The sequence below is a fragment of the Papilio polytes genome, unplaced genomic scaffold (assembly GCF_000836215.1).
Source record: "Papilio polytes unplaced genomic scaffold, Ppol_1.0 DF822511.1, whole genome shotgun sequence".
In the NCBI taxonomy this organism is placed as follows: Eukaryota; Metazoa; Arthropoda; class Insecta; order Lepidoptera; family Papilionidae; genus Papilio; species Papilio polytes.
In genome coordinates, this window is record NW_013526693.1 from 799279 (window position 1) to 812463 (window position 13185).

The window sequence follows — 13185 nt, forward strand, 5'->3', positions numbered from 1 at the left end:
AAAAAAAAAAAAAAAAATGTTTGTTAGAGTTTGTAGCCTAAACGGCTGAACAGATTTCGATGAAATTTGGTATAGATGTAGAGGGCAGTCTGGAAGAACACATAGGTTACTTACTTTTATTTTTTTTAATTCCACGCGGACGGAGTCGCGGGCGAAAGCTAGTTTAATTATAAAATACTCACATTCCAAACAATTCCATAGATATATTGCATTTGGCCAAATGTGTGGCCAACTCGTTGTCCAACGGCACTAAATACTCGTCCTTCACATGCTCCAGATATCGCACCACCTCGTTTTGACTCTGGTATAAAAAAACAACATAATTCATAATTAACCACGTAAAACAAAAAAAAAAGACCTTTTCAAAGGATTTTGTTACACAAAAACTTATGTCTAATAATATTCCTAAACAGTATAGAAAGCAATTTTGATTATAATTTAAATAAATTATAAAAAAATTAAACAAAGAATTATTAAAATTTAAGCCATCATCAATTTTTTTTATTTACAAATTTCAAATTAAAACTCTTCTTTAAGTTTAAACGAAATTATAGTAATTTAAAATAACTTAAGTTATCTAAGTGATTATAACTTACATGTACTGACGTGGAGGTGGGCAGTCTGCCGCAGGAGGAGGGCACCACGTCGCCCGTACTGTAGAACCTCTCCACTCCCTTCATTACAGCATTAAATAACATACTGCGAAAACACGACTAAAAATATACATCGAAGAAATCAAAGCAACTATCACAAAACTATACAATAATCATACTAATATTATAAATGTGAAAGTTTAGATGGATGGATGGATGTTTGTTAGAGTTTACAGCCTAAATGGATGTAGAGAATAGTGGAACACATAGGCTACTTTTGTTTTTTTTTTACAATTCCACGCGGACGGAGTCGCGGGCGAAAGCTAGTAAGTAATGTTTTAAAATTAATACTGATTATAGTCTAAACTAGCTGTTACTCGTAACTTCGTACGCGTGAAACTGAAAAAAATAATGAAAAATTGTACCCTATGTTACTCACTGACAACATAGCTTTTTAATGGTGAAGGAATTTTTGAAATCGGCCCAGTAGTTTTTGAGTTATTTCAATACAGACAAAAATACAAATCTTTCCTCTTTATAATATTAGTATAGATGACAATAACTGTAACAACATAAATGAGACACTCAGAACCACTGTTCTTGTCAGAATGGCGTTCCTAAACGTCAGAATGACATTGACAGCTGTCAGATAGGGAGGGGAAATGTATGCCAATAATCTAGTGTTGTCCCAATCCAATGCAGTACTGATTTTCTTCTTAACAATACATACTGACTATGGGATAAATTAATAATTTTTTATACACAATATATAATAACTACCATACAATTAAATTAAAAATACATACTGACTATCATGTTCCAAATAATCCTTATCTAAATAACATTTGAGCGTATCACTGAAACAATAAATAAGTATTAAAATAGTCAATCATAATAAAGCATACAATTATATTTGTCTAAAAACTTGTACGGTGAAGAAATTCAAAGATATGTGTGAAGTCTAAGAGTGGTCCGGCATTGACTAAGACCTAGTCACTTAATAAATTTTAATATTGGTCCCTTTCCACCCTTTTCCTATGAGGAAAGGATGGGAAGTAAAAATGTATTTGACGGTGGAGATGCATAGGAAGGGGAAAGATCACTTTTTTGTGCGTCTCCTCCGTAGATTAAGGGTAGATAATGCATTTGCATTTTGCTATTTTGGCGAATTCAGGTGGCCGTTTGTATGTTTGCCACTACATGTTATAAAGAAATCCAAAAAAAAGTATGCAATTTAATTTTGTCTAAATACCTGACATCATCCGGTGCATATTTTCTATCTTCGTATAACTCAAACAGTAACGGAGCCAATATTTCATGCATTCCTTGTCTGTAGCCTACTGAGTGAGATCGAGCCCAGAAAAATAAAACACGCACCTACAAATATTTTCATGGATAATTTTAAAAGCATTCAAGTTAAATGATTTATAAGTAAAGAATTAAGATTTTTGAATGAAAACAGTAAATTAAAAAAAAATTAAAAAGAATAATTTCTGTTTATTATGATTATGATTTCGTCGGTGGCTCAGTGGTTTAAACACTTGACTTGTAATCTACAGGTCTTGGGTTCGAATCCCGCCATGTACCAATGTGATGTTCGATTTTTATATGTATATAATTTACCCGACGTTCTAACGGTGAAGGAAAACATCGTGATGCACTGCACATATCGGCGAAGAAATTCAAAGATATGTGTGAAGTCAACCAACCCCCACTTGGCCAGCGTAGTTGACTATGGCCTAGTCACCCTTACTTAGTGTAGGCTTCGAGCCCCTCGGTGGGGACGTATACTGAGCTGGTGATAACTAGCATGAGTAGGTAGTCTTAAAGAATTTGAGGTTAAAAAAAATCCATTTTTAAATTAAAAAAAAAACACCAATATTTTTAAAAGGAAGAAAATGCCATCCACCACATCAGGTCATTGCTTCTACTAATCATTTGTTTGTTTTCCAAATTATCTTATCAATCAATTTATCTATTTGTTACGACAAAATAATACAAATTAAACTGTCTTTTGAAAAAAAAAACTAAAAAAAATTATTGCAAACTCACCATTAAATCTTGTACATCTTTATCTCTAAAATATACCTCTTCTGGATAAGTCCTAACAACATCCTGTAATATTAGAGCTTTCAGTTCATTGTCACAGAAATGTTGTTTCCATGCACTCTGAAAAAAAATACTTTGACATCACTTTGACACAAGATTCAGGAAAAAAAGTTATTAGAAAATACTTCTTATGTTACTCTTCTAGTATTTCTATTGGCCTGATCAAAAAGATAGAAAACTGGCCCTAAAAATAATTCTTATTGGACTGCTTATTTTTTGCATTAAACATATTTAAAAGGATAATTTTAATTTTAATTTGTATTGGTATCAAACAGACCTCATCATTCTGTGAGAGTGGGTCATCACCGATGACAGCTCGTGGGTCCATCGATAACTTGTCCCTTAAGTCATTGTAGAAGTTCCGATGAGCCTTAATACTGAAAAAAATTCAAAAACTTGTTCTACAAAACTCGGAAAATGTTAAAACTATATGAAAAAATTATTAATCTCTTAGACAGTTAAATTACTTAGTTATTATATCACTAGAAGGTGGAGGGAGGGCATTCAACAAGATAGCCCAAGCAAGACTCCTTGGCCTCACCAACTGGAGCTTCAATGCCGCATTCCTCAAATACTCCAAACTCCATGTTGCAAAATGTAAACTGGAAAAAAATTACACTATCTAAACATCTGTATTATGATAAAACTAGCTTTTGCTCGCGACTCCGTCCGTTAAAATTAAAAATAAAGCAAAAGAGAGTAGCCAGTGTCCAGCCAGACTATCATCTATGTTGATGCAAAATTTTATTCAGATTCGTTCAGCCGTTTTGGCTGCAAACTCTAACAAACATCTATCCATCTAAACTTTTGCATTTATAATATTAGATACATTGTTATTCCACTCATTCTCTTCAACAATGAGAGCAATAATCAATATTTTAAGGAGGTAAGATTTACATTTTTGTATATTGAAATAACTCAAAAACTATTGGGTTGATTTCAAAAATTCTTTCACCAATAAATAGCTATGCTACCATTCAGTTACTTAGGGTATGTTTATTACAATTTTTATTTCCACATGGACAAAGACACTAGCAACAGCTAGTACATAAATATGGTAAGTATTTGTAAAGTTCTCATTGTAATATTAATATTTTAAATATTCACCTATTTTCATACTTTATTTGTCAATGACTTGTAAATTAAACATGTAAAATTAATATATTGGATGAATTAATTAAAATATAAATTTCCATTATATTATCCACTGTAAGATATGAAGTAACAACAAACTTTCTAAAAGTTAAAGTCTTAGTTTCAATGACCTTAAGTAAAACCTACAAGTTTTTATAACAATTTCAATGTTGAATTATGAACTTATTTTGTAATCTTGTTTTTTATCTTTAAACCTATACAGACCAGTGTTAAATTAAGAAAAATAAAAGTAACGTGATTAATTGTTTGTTTTGTGATTGTGATAGAAGAATTGAACAAAGAAAGTCAATATTTAAAATTTGATAACATAATTTAATACTTACTCGTAATCTGTGGCTTCTACATGATTATGTGGCGGCGAACCCATCGAAGAATCTATGTTATTCGGCTCCTAAGTAAAACAAAAAAATAAAACTACATTTTGATTACAAATATTACTTGAATTAAATATGATAATACCATACCATATTGTATTAAACAGACATAGCGCACTATTGTAAATAAGACTTAAAATTGTAACATTAATCGATTGAAAGTTTATAGTACTTTATTTATAGTATTCTTTTATATATTAGTGTAAAATAAATAAAGAAAAACAACCGTTTCAAACCAGTTAAAATGTTGACAATTTGACAAATATTATTGATATTGAGTGCTGTGTCAAATGTCAAGCTGACAGCACAGATTACACAATTACACAGCATGGACCAAAGAATAAGAAGAAAGCACACTATGCAAAAAAAGCCGTATAAATGTACATTAAAATACACAAAACAAAAAATTAAACCATTAGTTTGAACAAGTATCGTATTTTGTGTAAGTTACACTTGCTATAGTTCTTAATTTATCACAGAAGTTTTTATAATCCAAGTTGAATCAACTTTCACGCAAAAAGCAGCGTATTTTATCTGTGGCCTGTGGATCTCTCGTTTTCTCGTTTCGTTAGTTTTGTAAAAGGCAGAATACGCTAGATGTTTGCATTTTTGTACAGTCTGACTATTAAACCTTATGTTTCGTTCTGGTCTTTATTTGACGTTCCTAGCAAGTATATGTGTTTTGGATACAATGTGTATGGTAACGATGTTCACAATAAGTTGTAACGTGATAACCGTTAGCGTGTTGGTGAGTGAAGCGAGATCGCATCGGCTGACACCTCTGCGATGATAATATACACTACTAGCCATGATCGCTAATCTACCGTTGCTTTTCACAAACGGCAACCCAATAGCGATATCAACAATATCAGCTTCACAGCTTGAGAAGTTTATAACATTTATGGTGACATGTTCTTGGGGTCACGACACCGTCAAAGACATTCGCCAACCACCATGGTGGCCGGAAGATGTAGAATTTTCTCATCCCTTTGTGAAGCCAGCACAAGTGCCGCAGGATTGGGAGACACGCTTGAAAAACCTTGTAAGGCGATGTTACAATCATCACAAGAGTGCATTTTTACTTGTGTTTTCTGGTCATCTCGCGCGCTTACCGAGAAGGAGGCTAAGGTTAGTTGACAATCGAGATCACACCACCTCTATGTACTACAGGCCAAATGGACGGCTTTTAGTTACTTTTAGAAATGAGAATCTTTTTTATGATAGAGAAGAGTCGGTGGAGAAAGAGCAACCGCTTGTGAAATCCACCGACATATATCTCTGTGACAGTTGTGATAGTCATTTTGATAATTTACATACATTACAAGCGCACGAGAGGCTTTGCAATAATGAAGTACCCACAAGCATGTGTAATGGGGGCCTGGCAGAATTTCTCTCTGCACTTAAGCTGCAGTCAACACAAGACATTGCCCATAATGCTAGTGCTAATAATATCAATGTAGACACTAGACCTAAGAATGCACGATCAGCTGCCAACATTGATAGAGGTCCTCCCTTCCCATTTTCTTCCTTAGCTTATATGCGGAATGTTAAAACGAATGTTCAGAGAGATTCCACATATTCTAGAGAACGAATTGAAAGATATTGTTGTACAACGACTCCTTTGAATAGAAATGTAGTTAGCAAAAGTAGAAATCAATTTACAATTAGGTACAGAAGGCCTATAGATTATTGGCACAGAACACACATGTTCCCAAATCAAAGAAACAAGAAGTTACTTGATATAAAGGGACAACTTTTATATCTTAAGTGTAGGCCTGTATCTGTAAATGTTGAAAGAATGTCATTAAAGAGTATGACAGACTATATTGAAAAACTCAAGGAAGAATCGGAGAGAAGAATGTATGTTGCAGACAAAGATATAGTGTATGTTGATGGATTTGAGTCTGATGAGACTGCAGAACCTGATGTCAGAAGTGCGGATCCATTGAAGAGATTAGACAACGATTGTGAAGTGATTGACTTGTGTTCAGATGATGAAGAACCTAGTGGCAATGAGAATTGTGATCCACGTGCTGGTGTTACTTGTGTTATGAGAGGTGGTGCAGTGCTGCGTAGGGCTGCGGCAACACCAAATGCCCTGCCAGCAGAGCCCTGCGGAGCACGTCAGCGACCTCTCCCAGTACTCCAACACTTGCCTTCCGCAGTGCTTCAGCCACACCCTGTGATTCTGATCGCTCATACTTTGAACAATTTACAGACTATAACTTTAGAATGAATTTTATATTTTAATTATTTCAGGGATTTTATTATTTATTGCCCTAAAGCTTTTGACTAATGGAAAAGTTAAGGTTGTAACATATAAAAGCATTGTACCCATCTGGCAGTGACTCTTGCTATTTAGTGTCAATTGGTGGCTAAAATTATATCTATCCACAACTGCTGGTTGGGTATGATTCTTTTTTAAATGTGTGGTAACCTCTAAAACCAATATTATTCATCAGTATAGGTTTTATTTTTATTAAGTTTTTGCTTTTGAGTTAGTATCAGAATTTTGTTAAATTTTCTGATTTTTCAAGCTTTGTCAACAATTTGTGATATTAATAACTGATTCTTGTAGATGAAGAAACAAAGCTTATACTTTGAATATCTTATTTATGAACCTGATTATGAATGTAATTTAAATAATTATCTATACTCTATATGTTAATGTTTATCTTTAATTGACAGTTGTAAAAAGTAATTTTCTAAGGCTGTGTTCAATTCAAATTTATTATCTGTAATTGGCTTTGGTCAATGTAACTTTTTTTTTCAAATTCAAAATTATTCTTTGCATCCTCACATCTATGCAATCACTAAAAATCAATGTAATGGGATTGAAAACATTGCTGTTTGCTTTTATACTGATAGTGTAAACTGTCAGAATATGATAATACATTTTATGTGAACATGGCCTAAATATAAGAAATTTTCTATGGCTCTATGTACATTAACCCTATTTTGCAGTATTAAATTTCCAAATTTGAAAATTTTAATGATGCACTTATTTATTTCGTTTAACATACTTTACAATAGTTTAGCATTAATTGTGATTACATATTTGGGATTACATAAACTCTTATTTATGTAATAAATCTTATGCAACTCTAAATATATCATGTAAATAGAACAATAATTAATTCTTGTAATAAAATCACAATATTTGCACATGACTATTTTATTTTTAATGAGTTTATGTTAAAAAAAACTGGTTTCATAAACTTATCCATTCGCATCGCTTAAGAAGCATAAAAATGCCTTGCGCGTCGCAAGATGGCGGCTTTTCTTACATTTCGGAAACTCAACCGAATCTGCGTATACATTTAAATTTCTGTATTTAGCTCGCCCTGTTGTTTAATCCCTTGAATAAATTCAAGCAATTAAAATATTACTACTTTTGTTGTACAGAATGTATACTATAATCTATTCTGTAATTATTCTAATTAAAAGATAGCTACACAAAATGGCGCATGACAACAATTCCCTTGATGTCCGAATCAAACTATGCAACTTGATTTTATTATTCTTTGCTTTGTTTTAGGAATCAAACAACCACAAAGGCTCCTAGTATTTTCTAACTGCATCACATTATGTATCGGGTTAGTTTTTATTAAGATACTTGATTCATACCTCATCTATACTAATATGATAAAGGGGAAAGGTTTGTATTTCTGTACGTAATAAAATAACTCTAAAATTACTGGGCCGAAAAATTCTTTCACCGTTATATTTTTTTTATTTCATGCGGATGAAGTCGAGAGCAATAGCTAGTTAATAATATAGATCGATCGATTTTTATATAACATACAAAATACTTAATTGGTGAGCAATGCGCCATCTAGCTTCATTTCTGGCAATTCTAAAAAGCTAATGAAATGACTTTCACATATAGAGAAAATCTTCAGACTACCTACCAATTGCTATATTCTGTGAAAGAGTTTAAAACGTGTTATACTTTTTAAACTCTTTCACAGATTTTTTTTGGAAAAATATAGGTGGTTGACTTTACTGTCTAAATTGCAGTATTGTTAATGTTGATGAAGGGCATGTTATCTCTCAGACAAAAATCTTAAAAAAGGGTATTTTGTATGTGCCTCTCAACCCCTTTTATTGTTAGAACATACTAGAACGTCAGTAAGTTATTTGTGCGAAGAAGGATGAATACAATATAACAAAATGAAACGAATTACGATGTATAATTTTATAACAAGAAAACATACATTTAAGGAAAATACTATGGACTTTAAATTTCTTCGTGGCTGACTCTGCGATGCGAATTCAACGGCCGTCGGCTTTCCTCATCGGAACCATAGATAACTTCTTCGTCCGAATCGTTGATCATAGAGAACGCCGGATTGTCTTTGGTTATGGCCGATTCTGAAAATATATATTCGTTATTACGTTTTATTATACAGATTTTTTAAAAAGTAAATAAGGCTTACCGTGAATGGATCCAATGCCAGGCGAGAAGAGATATGCTAATAGATACATTTTAAAGTTAAAAAGGCCATAGAGGGCCATGAATGGTGCGGACGTATCGTAGGCGACCTTGGGCTGCGCGGCCCAGTGGTCCTGCAGGGCGGCGGGCCCCCACGACTGCAGCGCCAGTAATGTTGTTATAGTCGTCACAGTAGCGACTACTATAGACAGGCAGCGGAGTCTTATGTCTGGAAAACGACAGAACTCATTTCTACTTGTCTTAAAATTCTTCTGTATACAGCAAAGTGAACGCAGGGCGTAAAACTTACCGAAGAAAGGCATATTCCGCAAATCACTGTATGCTTTGATAATCAGAACGATCAAGTATAAGGAATATAGAACGATGGCGCCGAAGAATACGATCTTGATGACCTGTCAGATGGAAATTGTATTAAATAAAATTTCAAGGCCAAAAAAAGAAAAAAAACAAGAATACTTGATTGATAACTTGAAGTAATTATTCGATCACTTACCGGATAATTAGTATTCATAGTGTAGTTAAAAGTTGGATCGTAAAACGCGTAATATTTTTGCCAGACTGTGATGATCATAACGGGCATCCACACGAGTCCAACTACTATTAATTTGAACAAATAAAATGACAAGAAACCTCTTTCATTCTGAAAGAAATTAAAAGATATGAATTAACAAAAAATACTGCAAGTCAATATAGTCCTTCGAGTCGGATACTAAGAATTAATAGTTTTTAGGCGTTATAACGGAGTTAGTAAGATGGTTTAAAAGATCGACGATGTACTCACTTGTCTTAGTCCATGATATAGAGCGAGCCAGGACAAAAGGACGCACGCGAGGAACATCGATTGGAAAACCGTATCGATAAATGGTGCGAAACACCCCGTTGACACCAATCGCAACGGGAATAATGGGTCTGAGGGTCAGTTAAATATTATGGAATTTTATAACAGTTTTATATGAGGAAATACATGAGTCAGATTCATACCATTGTAAAGAAGAAGCAAGGGCAGCAGTATCGACAACCACTTTTGTTCTATTGCCCAATCTTGTGTGGAGTATTTCCTTAGCGAATGTGCGAACCAACACTGAAATATTAATAAGTTTACTTTTTTTTATAAATCTAACACTATAAGTTCAAGGGCTCTAAACGTAAATTGTAGAATGATTTTTTTAAAGTGTATGCCAAATAACTTACCGCTACTGTAAATGTTGTCAGTAAAAAAATAAATCGAAACCACGTCTCCATTTGTGTAAACGCTGGATTGTACGTTTTAAACTGCAAGAGAAATGTAAAAATAATATATTAGAAAAATCCAGAAAAAGAAATGAAGTAAATTTAGTTCCAAAACTTTAATTTTCTCATTCATTTACTCACGTAGAATACAATTTCTCGTATAAAGTAACGTTTATGGAATTCCTGTAATCCGTAGAATCGTAAGTTAAGAACGTAATGCGTGAATTCCAAGCTGCCCAAATGTAACACCATCACCTCTTCACATATCTGCTTCTTACATTTAAGATGCTGTGTTCTAAAAAATAAACATTTTTAAATCTGTAAAATACCTTTATAACTGACAACATTGTCATTAGAATCATTTCGTAGATGGCAACAAATCTTTCTAAATCAAAACAAAACTACTCAATGTTGATTTAGCGTTTTCGATTATTCGCCCATTTATTCAATTAGCTTTAGAATGTTAAAAATTGCATATTTACCTATTCGTGCCTTCGGATTCGGGCAGCAAAGTAGTTGCAGAATGATCACTCAGTACTCCATCTATAGATATGCTAATCTGAAAACTTTTGTCGAATATTTCCTCTGAAAAGACATATGAATAAATAAGAATTTTTATTTTAATTACGTTACTATTTTGCGATGATGAAAAACCCGCTAATCTCGGGAACCAGCTATCAGATTTCATTGTATTAACCAGCCTGAATTATAACAGTCTATAAATATAAGGCGGAATGATACAGGAAAACCACAGTAAATACAGTTTAAATATAGGTCAGTGCTCACCGTCATTATTGTTGGTAAGTATCTCAGCGAAGAGCCAGAGTTGCTGAGCGCGCGTGCCGAGCGCGGGGCTGCGCAGCGGGTACGGCCCGCGGAACACTTCGCTCGCATTAGCGAGCACACTACTTCCCGCCACTGACGTCAACGACGTCGGAGAAGGACCTGCCGATAAAACCAAGTATAATCTAAGTGTAGGCAGAAATTCCATATTCCTAGAATGTGCTAGGAAACCCTCGTTGGTGTAGTAAAGGTTACACCCATCCCTAAGGCTACAGAAAAATCTATTTATATTTAAGTTTGAATCTAACTTTAAAATAAGGTTTATGTTATTAATCTTTTTTACACGAAACTTTGTCCACGTGAAATTACAAAAAAATATAGCCTGTGTTACTCAGCGATAACGTAGCTTTTAATAGTATAAGAATTTTTGAAATCGGTCCAGTAGTTTTTAAGTTATTTCAATACATACTAAAATACAAATCGTTCCCCTTTATAAGTGTAGATAATCATTTTAAGAAAAGAAATTCAGATGTAGTTGACATGATAAACTGGGAATTTTACATACCAGCTAGTCCTATGAAGACACCTAGGCCGAAACAAGCAAAAAATGCTATAAAAACCATCACAAACTCCCCTTTGTGCATCGAGTAGATCCTCATTGGCACGGACCTGAAACACGAACACATTTTAGAGTCTTATATTGTTGTTAATGCCAAGAATATTGGGAGTTTCTATTGGAAATTCTAATTGCGCAATTTTGAAAAACAGTGTCTAAATACATCTGTTTATATACTTTACACAACAAATATCTAACTTTGAACATTAACTTACCTCTCACATCGATCATGATGATAAGCGGGCGCAATATATTTATTAAATTCACTAAATAAGTCACTGAATTGGGACAAAGTGTTCCGTATCTTGTAATTCCATCCTGCGGTAGGAAGATTGTAGGAATATCCCACATTTGCCGTATCCATTGTCACCTTAGATCTACAATATACTAAGAAAACGCAAAACAACTAAAACTAGCGAAATAATAACAAAACGAACTACAAGACGTTACGAAATAGCTTATATCTCCCCCACATGTATCTCTTGTTTACAAGCATATTATTGATTTTTTTGAGATTGCCATATCCAGTGTTTAGGGTTTTTATGACGTGGCATTACATTCATGACTGCATGAACTGTAATCATTAAAAAAACGAATTATAATTGCTCTATATATTGGTGTTTTTAAATAAAATGTTTGAATGTCATAGAGAAATAGAATTTACTTACGGTGAAATATTGGATTCAAGTCTGTTGGCGAAAGTATTGATTTTTTTGATAGCGCGAACTTTCGAATCGCTTGTAGTATAAGTTGTTTATGCTTTATTATTTTGATACTAGTTCATTGTTTCATTAAAGGTCCCTTGACTTTTTTTATACAGATAACGCACTAATTATTTCATTGTAAAAAAATGTAGATTAGATGTTTACAAGAATTTTGTGATAATTATAGGTTATAAATGAAACATTTTTCTCAAAGATCTTTTTTATGTGAACACATTTTCACAGGGTTGTGTAAATCAAACATATAAATTAGGATATTAAACAAACAACGATCGGAATTAAAACTTTATCAAACGAAATACAAGCGACATATCAAAATTTTTTAAGCACACAAGTCAAATAACACGATTATTTCTAATATAATATTTACATTTAAAAAAAATATTAATCATACATTACTTCGGGTTTCAATTATCGAAGCATTTGTAGAACATATAGCTATCTCTTACTTTCTCATAGATTAAACAGAGACAACTTGTGTAATACAAATGTAACGGCAGTCGAATTCACATAACCTCCAAAACATTGGTAATTATTAATTAATGTTACTATTATTTAATTCCAAATTCAAAATATAGTCAAAATACATTTAAAAAAGATCGAAATATCAATTCATATGTTTTTACATTCGACTATTCAATGAATTGGAATTAAATACGCCGATAAATCTAATTTGGTATCACTAATAAATATATTTCGTATATAATAGTTTTTCTATATTAGTTATTCTTAAGTACGTTTATTATTTACATGAATTTTGAACACTTAGTAATATTGTGAATACTGTTAATTTGTAAATCGCAATATTATAAACTGTGAAACTGAATTTTATACGGAGATTAAAAAATGGTTATAAAAGAAAGTGTTTTTTGTGTTAATTGAAGAGAAAAATTAAAGCCTCAGACTACGCTATTAATCAATTAAGACTTTTCAGTTTATATTTTCTTACTAGATTATAAAATCGCGAATTTACAAACTACCAATATTCACAATTATAGTGAAGTACACATAAAAATAAATATACCTTATAATAAAAAATAGCATCATTAAAAGTTCAATTAATTTTTTTTTTTATTAAAAAGGCAACCAAGCTTGTTAGTAAATATTGCCATATGAAAAAATCTAACAAATACATTAATTCCATCAG

At 32.7% G+C, this 13185-nt stretch overlaps 3 protein-coding genes across 4 annotated transcripts in view; 1 reads left to right on the top strand and 2 right to left on the bottom strand.

The window, feature by feature from the left end:
- The window catches only part of LOC106106065 (TBC1 domain family member 5), an 11251-nt gene extending 6766 nt beyond the window's left edge, over positions 1-4485 (bottom strand). Inside the window, exons 1-9 of the mRNA XM_013286595.1 lie at positions 4322-4485; positions 4181-4248; positions 3170-3304; positions 2980-3079; positions 2646-2762; positions 1846-1970; positions 1400-1450; positions 597-699; positions 183-301 (exon numbers count right to left, since the gene is read on the bottom strand). Of these exons, the coding sequence (XP_013142049.1) occupies positions 183-301; positions 597-699; positions 1400-1450; positions 1846-1970; positions 2646-2762; positions 2980-3079; positions 3170-3304; positions 4181-4248; positions 4322-4324 (821 nt within the window). The 5' untranslated portion in view covers positions 4325-4485. The remainder of the gene's footprint in view (positions 1-182; positions 302-596; positions 700-1399; positions 1451-1845; positions 1971-2645; positions 2763-2979; positions 3080-3169; positions 3305-4180; positions 4249-4321) is intronic.
- A 299-nt stretch (positions 4486-4784) lies between these two features.
- On the top strand, positions 4785-7224 carry LOC106106068. Its single transcript, XM_013286597.1, has one exon. It carries the CDS (start codon positions 5040-5042, stop codon positions 6465-6467), a length of 1428 nt encoding a protein of 475 aa, XP_013142051.1. The 5' UTR covers positions 4785-5039; the 3' UTR covers positions 6468-7224.
- A 777-nt stretch (positions 7225-8001) lies between these two features.
- LOC106106038 lies at positions 8002-11801 on the bottom strand. 2 transcript variants are annotated; one of them, XM_013286564.1, is made up of 12 exons: positions 11532-11801; positions 11266-11369; positions 10704-10862; positions 10400-10502; positions 10059-10212; positions 9879-9959; positions 9669-9768; positions 9469-9596; positions 9181-9327; positions 8977-9079; positions 8671-8895; positions 8002-8605 (listed from the first exon to the last, which is right to left on the bottom strand). In XM_013286564.1, exons 1-12 carry the CDS (start codon positions 11678-11680, stop codon positions 8472-8474), a joined length of 1587 nt encoding a protein of 528 aa, XP_013142018.1. In that variant the 5' UTR covers positions 11681-11801; the 3' UTR covers positions 8002-8471. The 2 variants fall into 2 exon arrangements, with proteins under 2 accessions (XP_013142018.1, XP_013142017.1); XM_013286563.1 differs by having other exon boundaries at positions 8671-9079.
- Positions 11802-13185: the final 1384 nt, after the last annotated feature.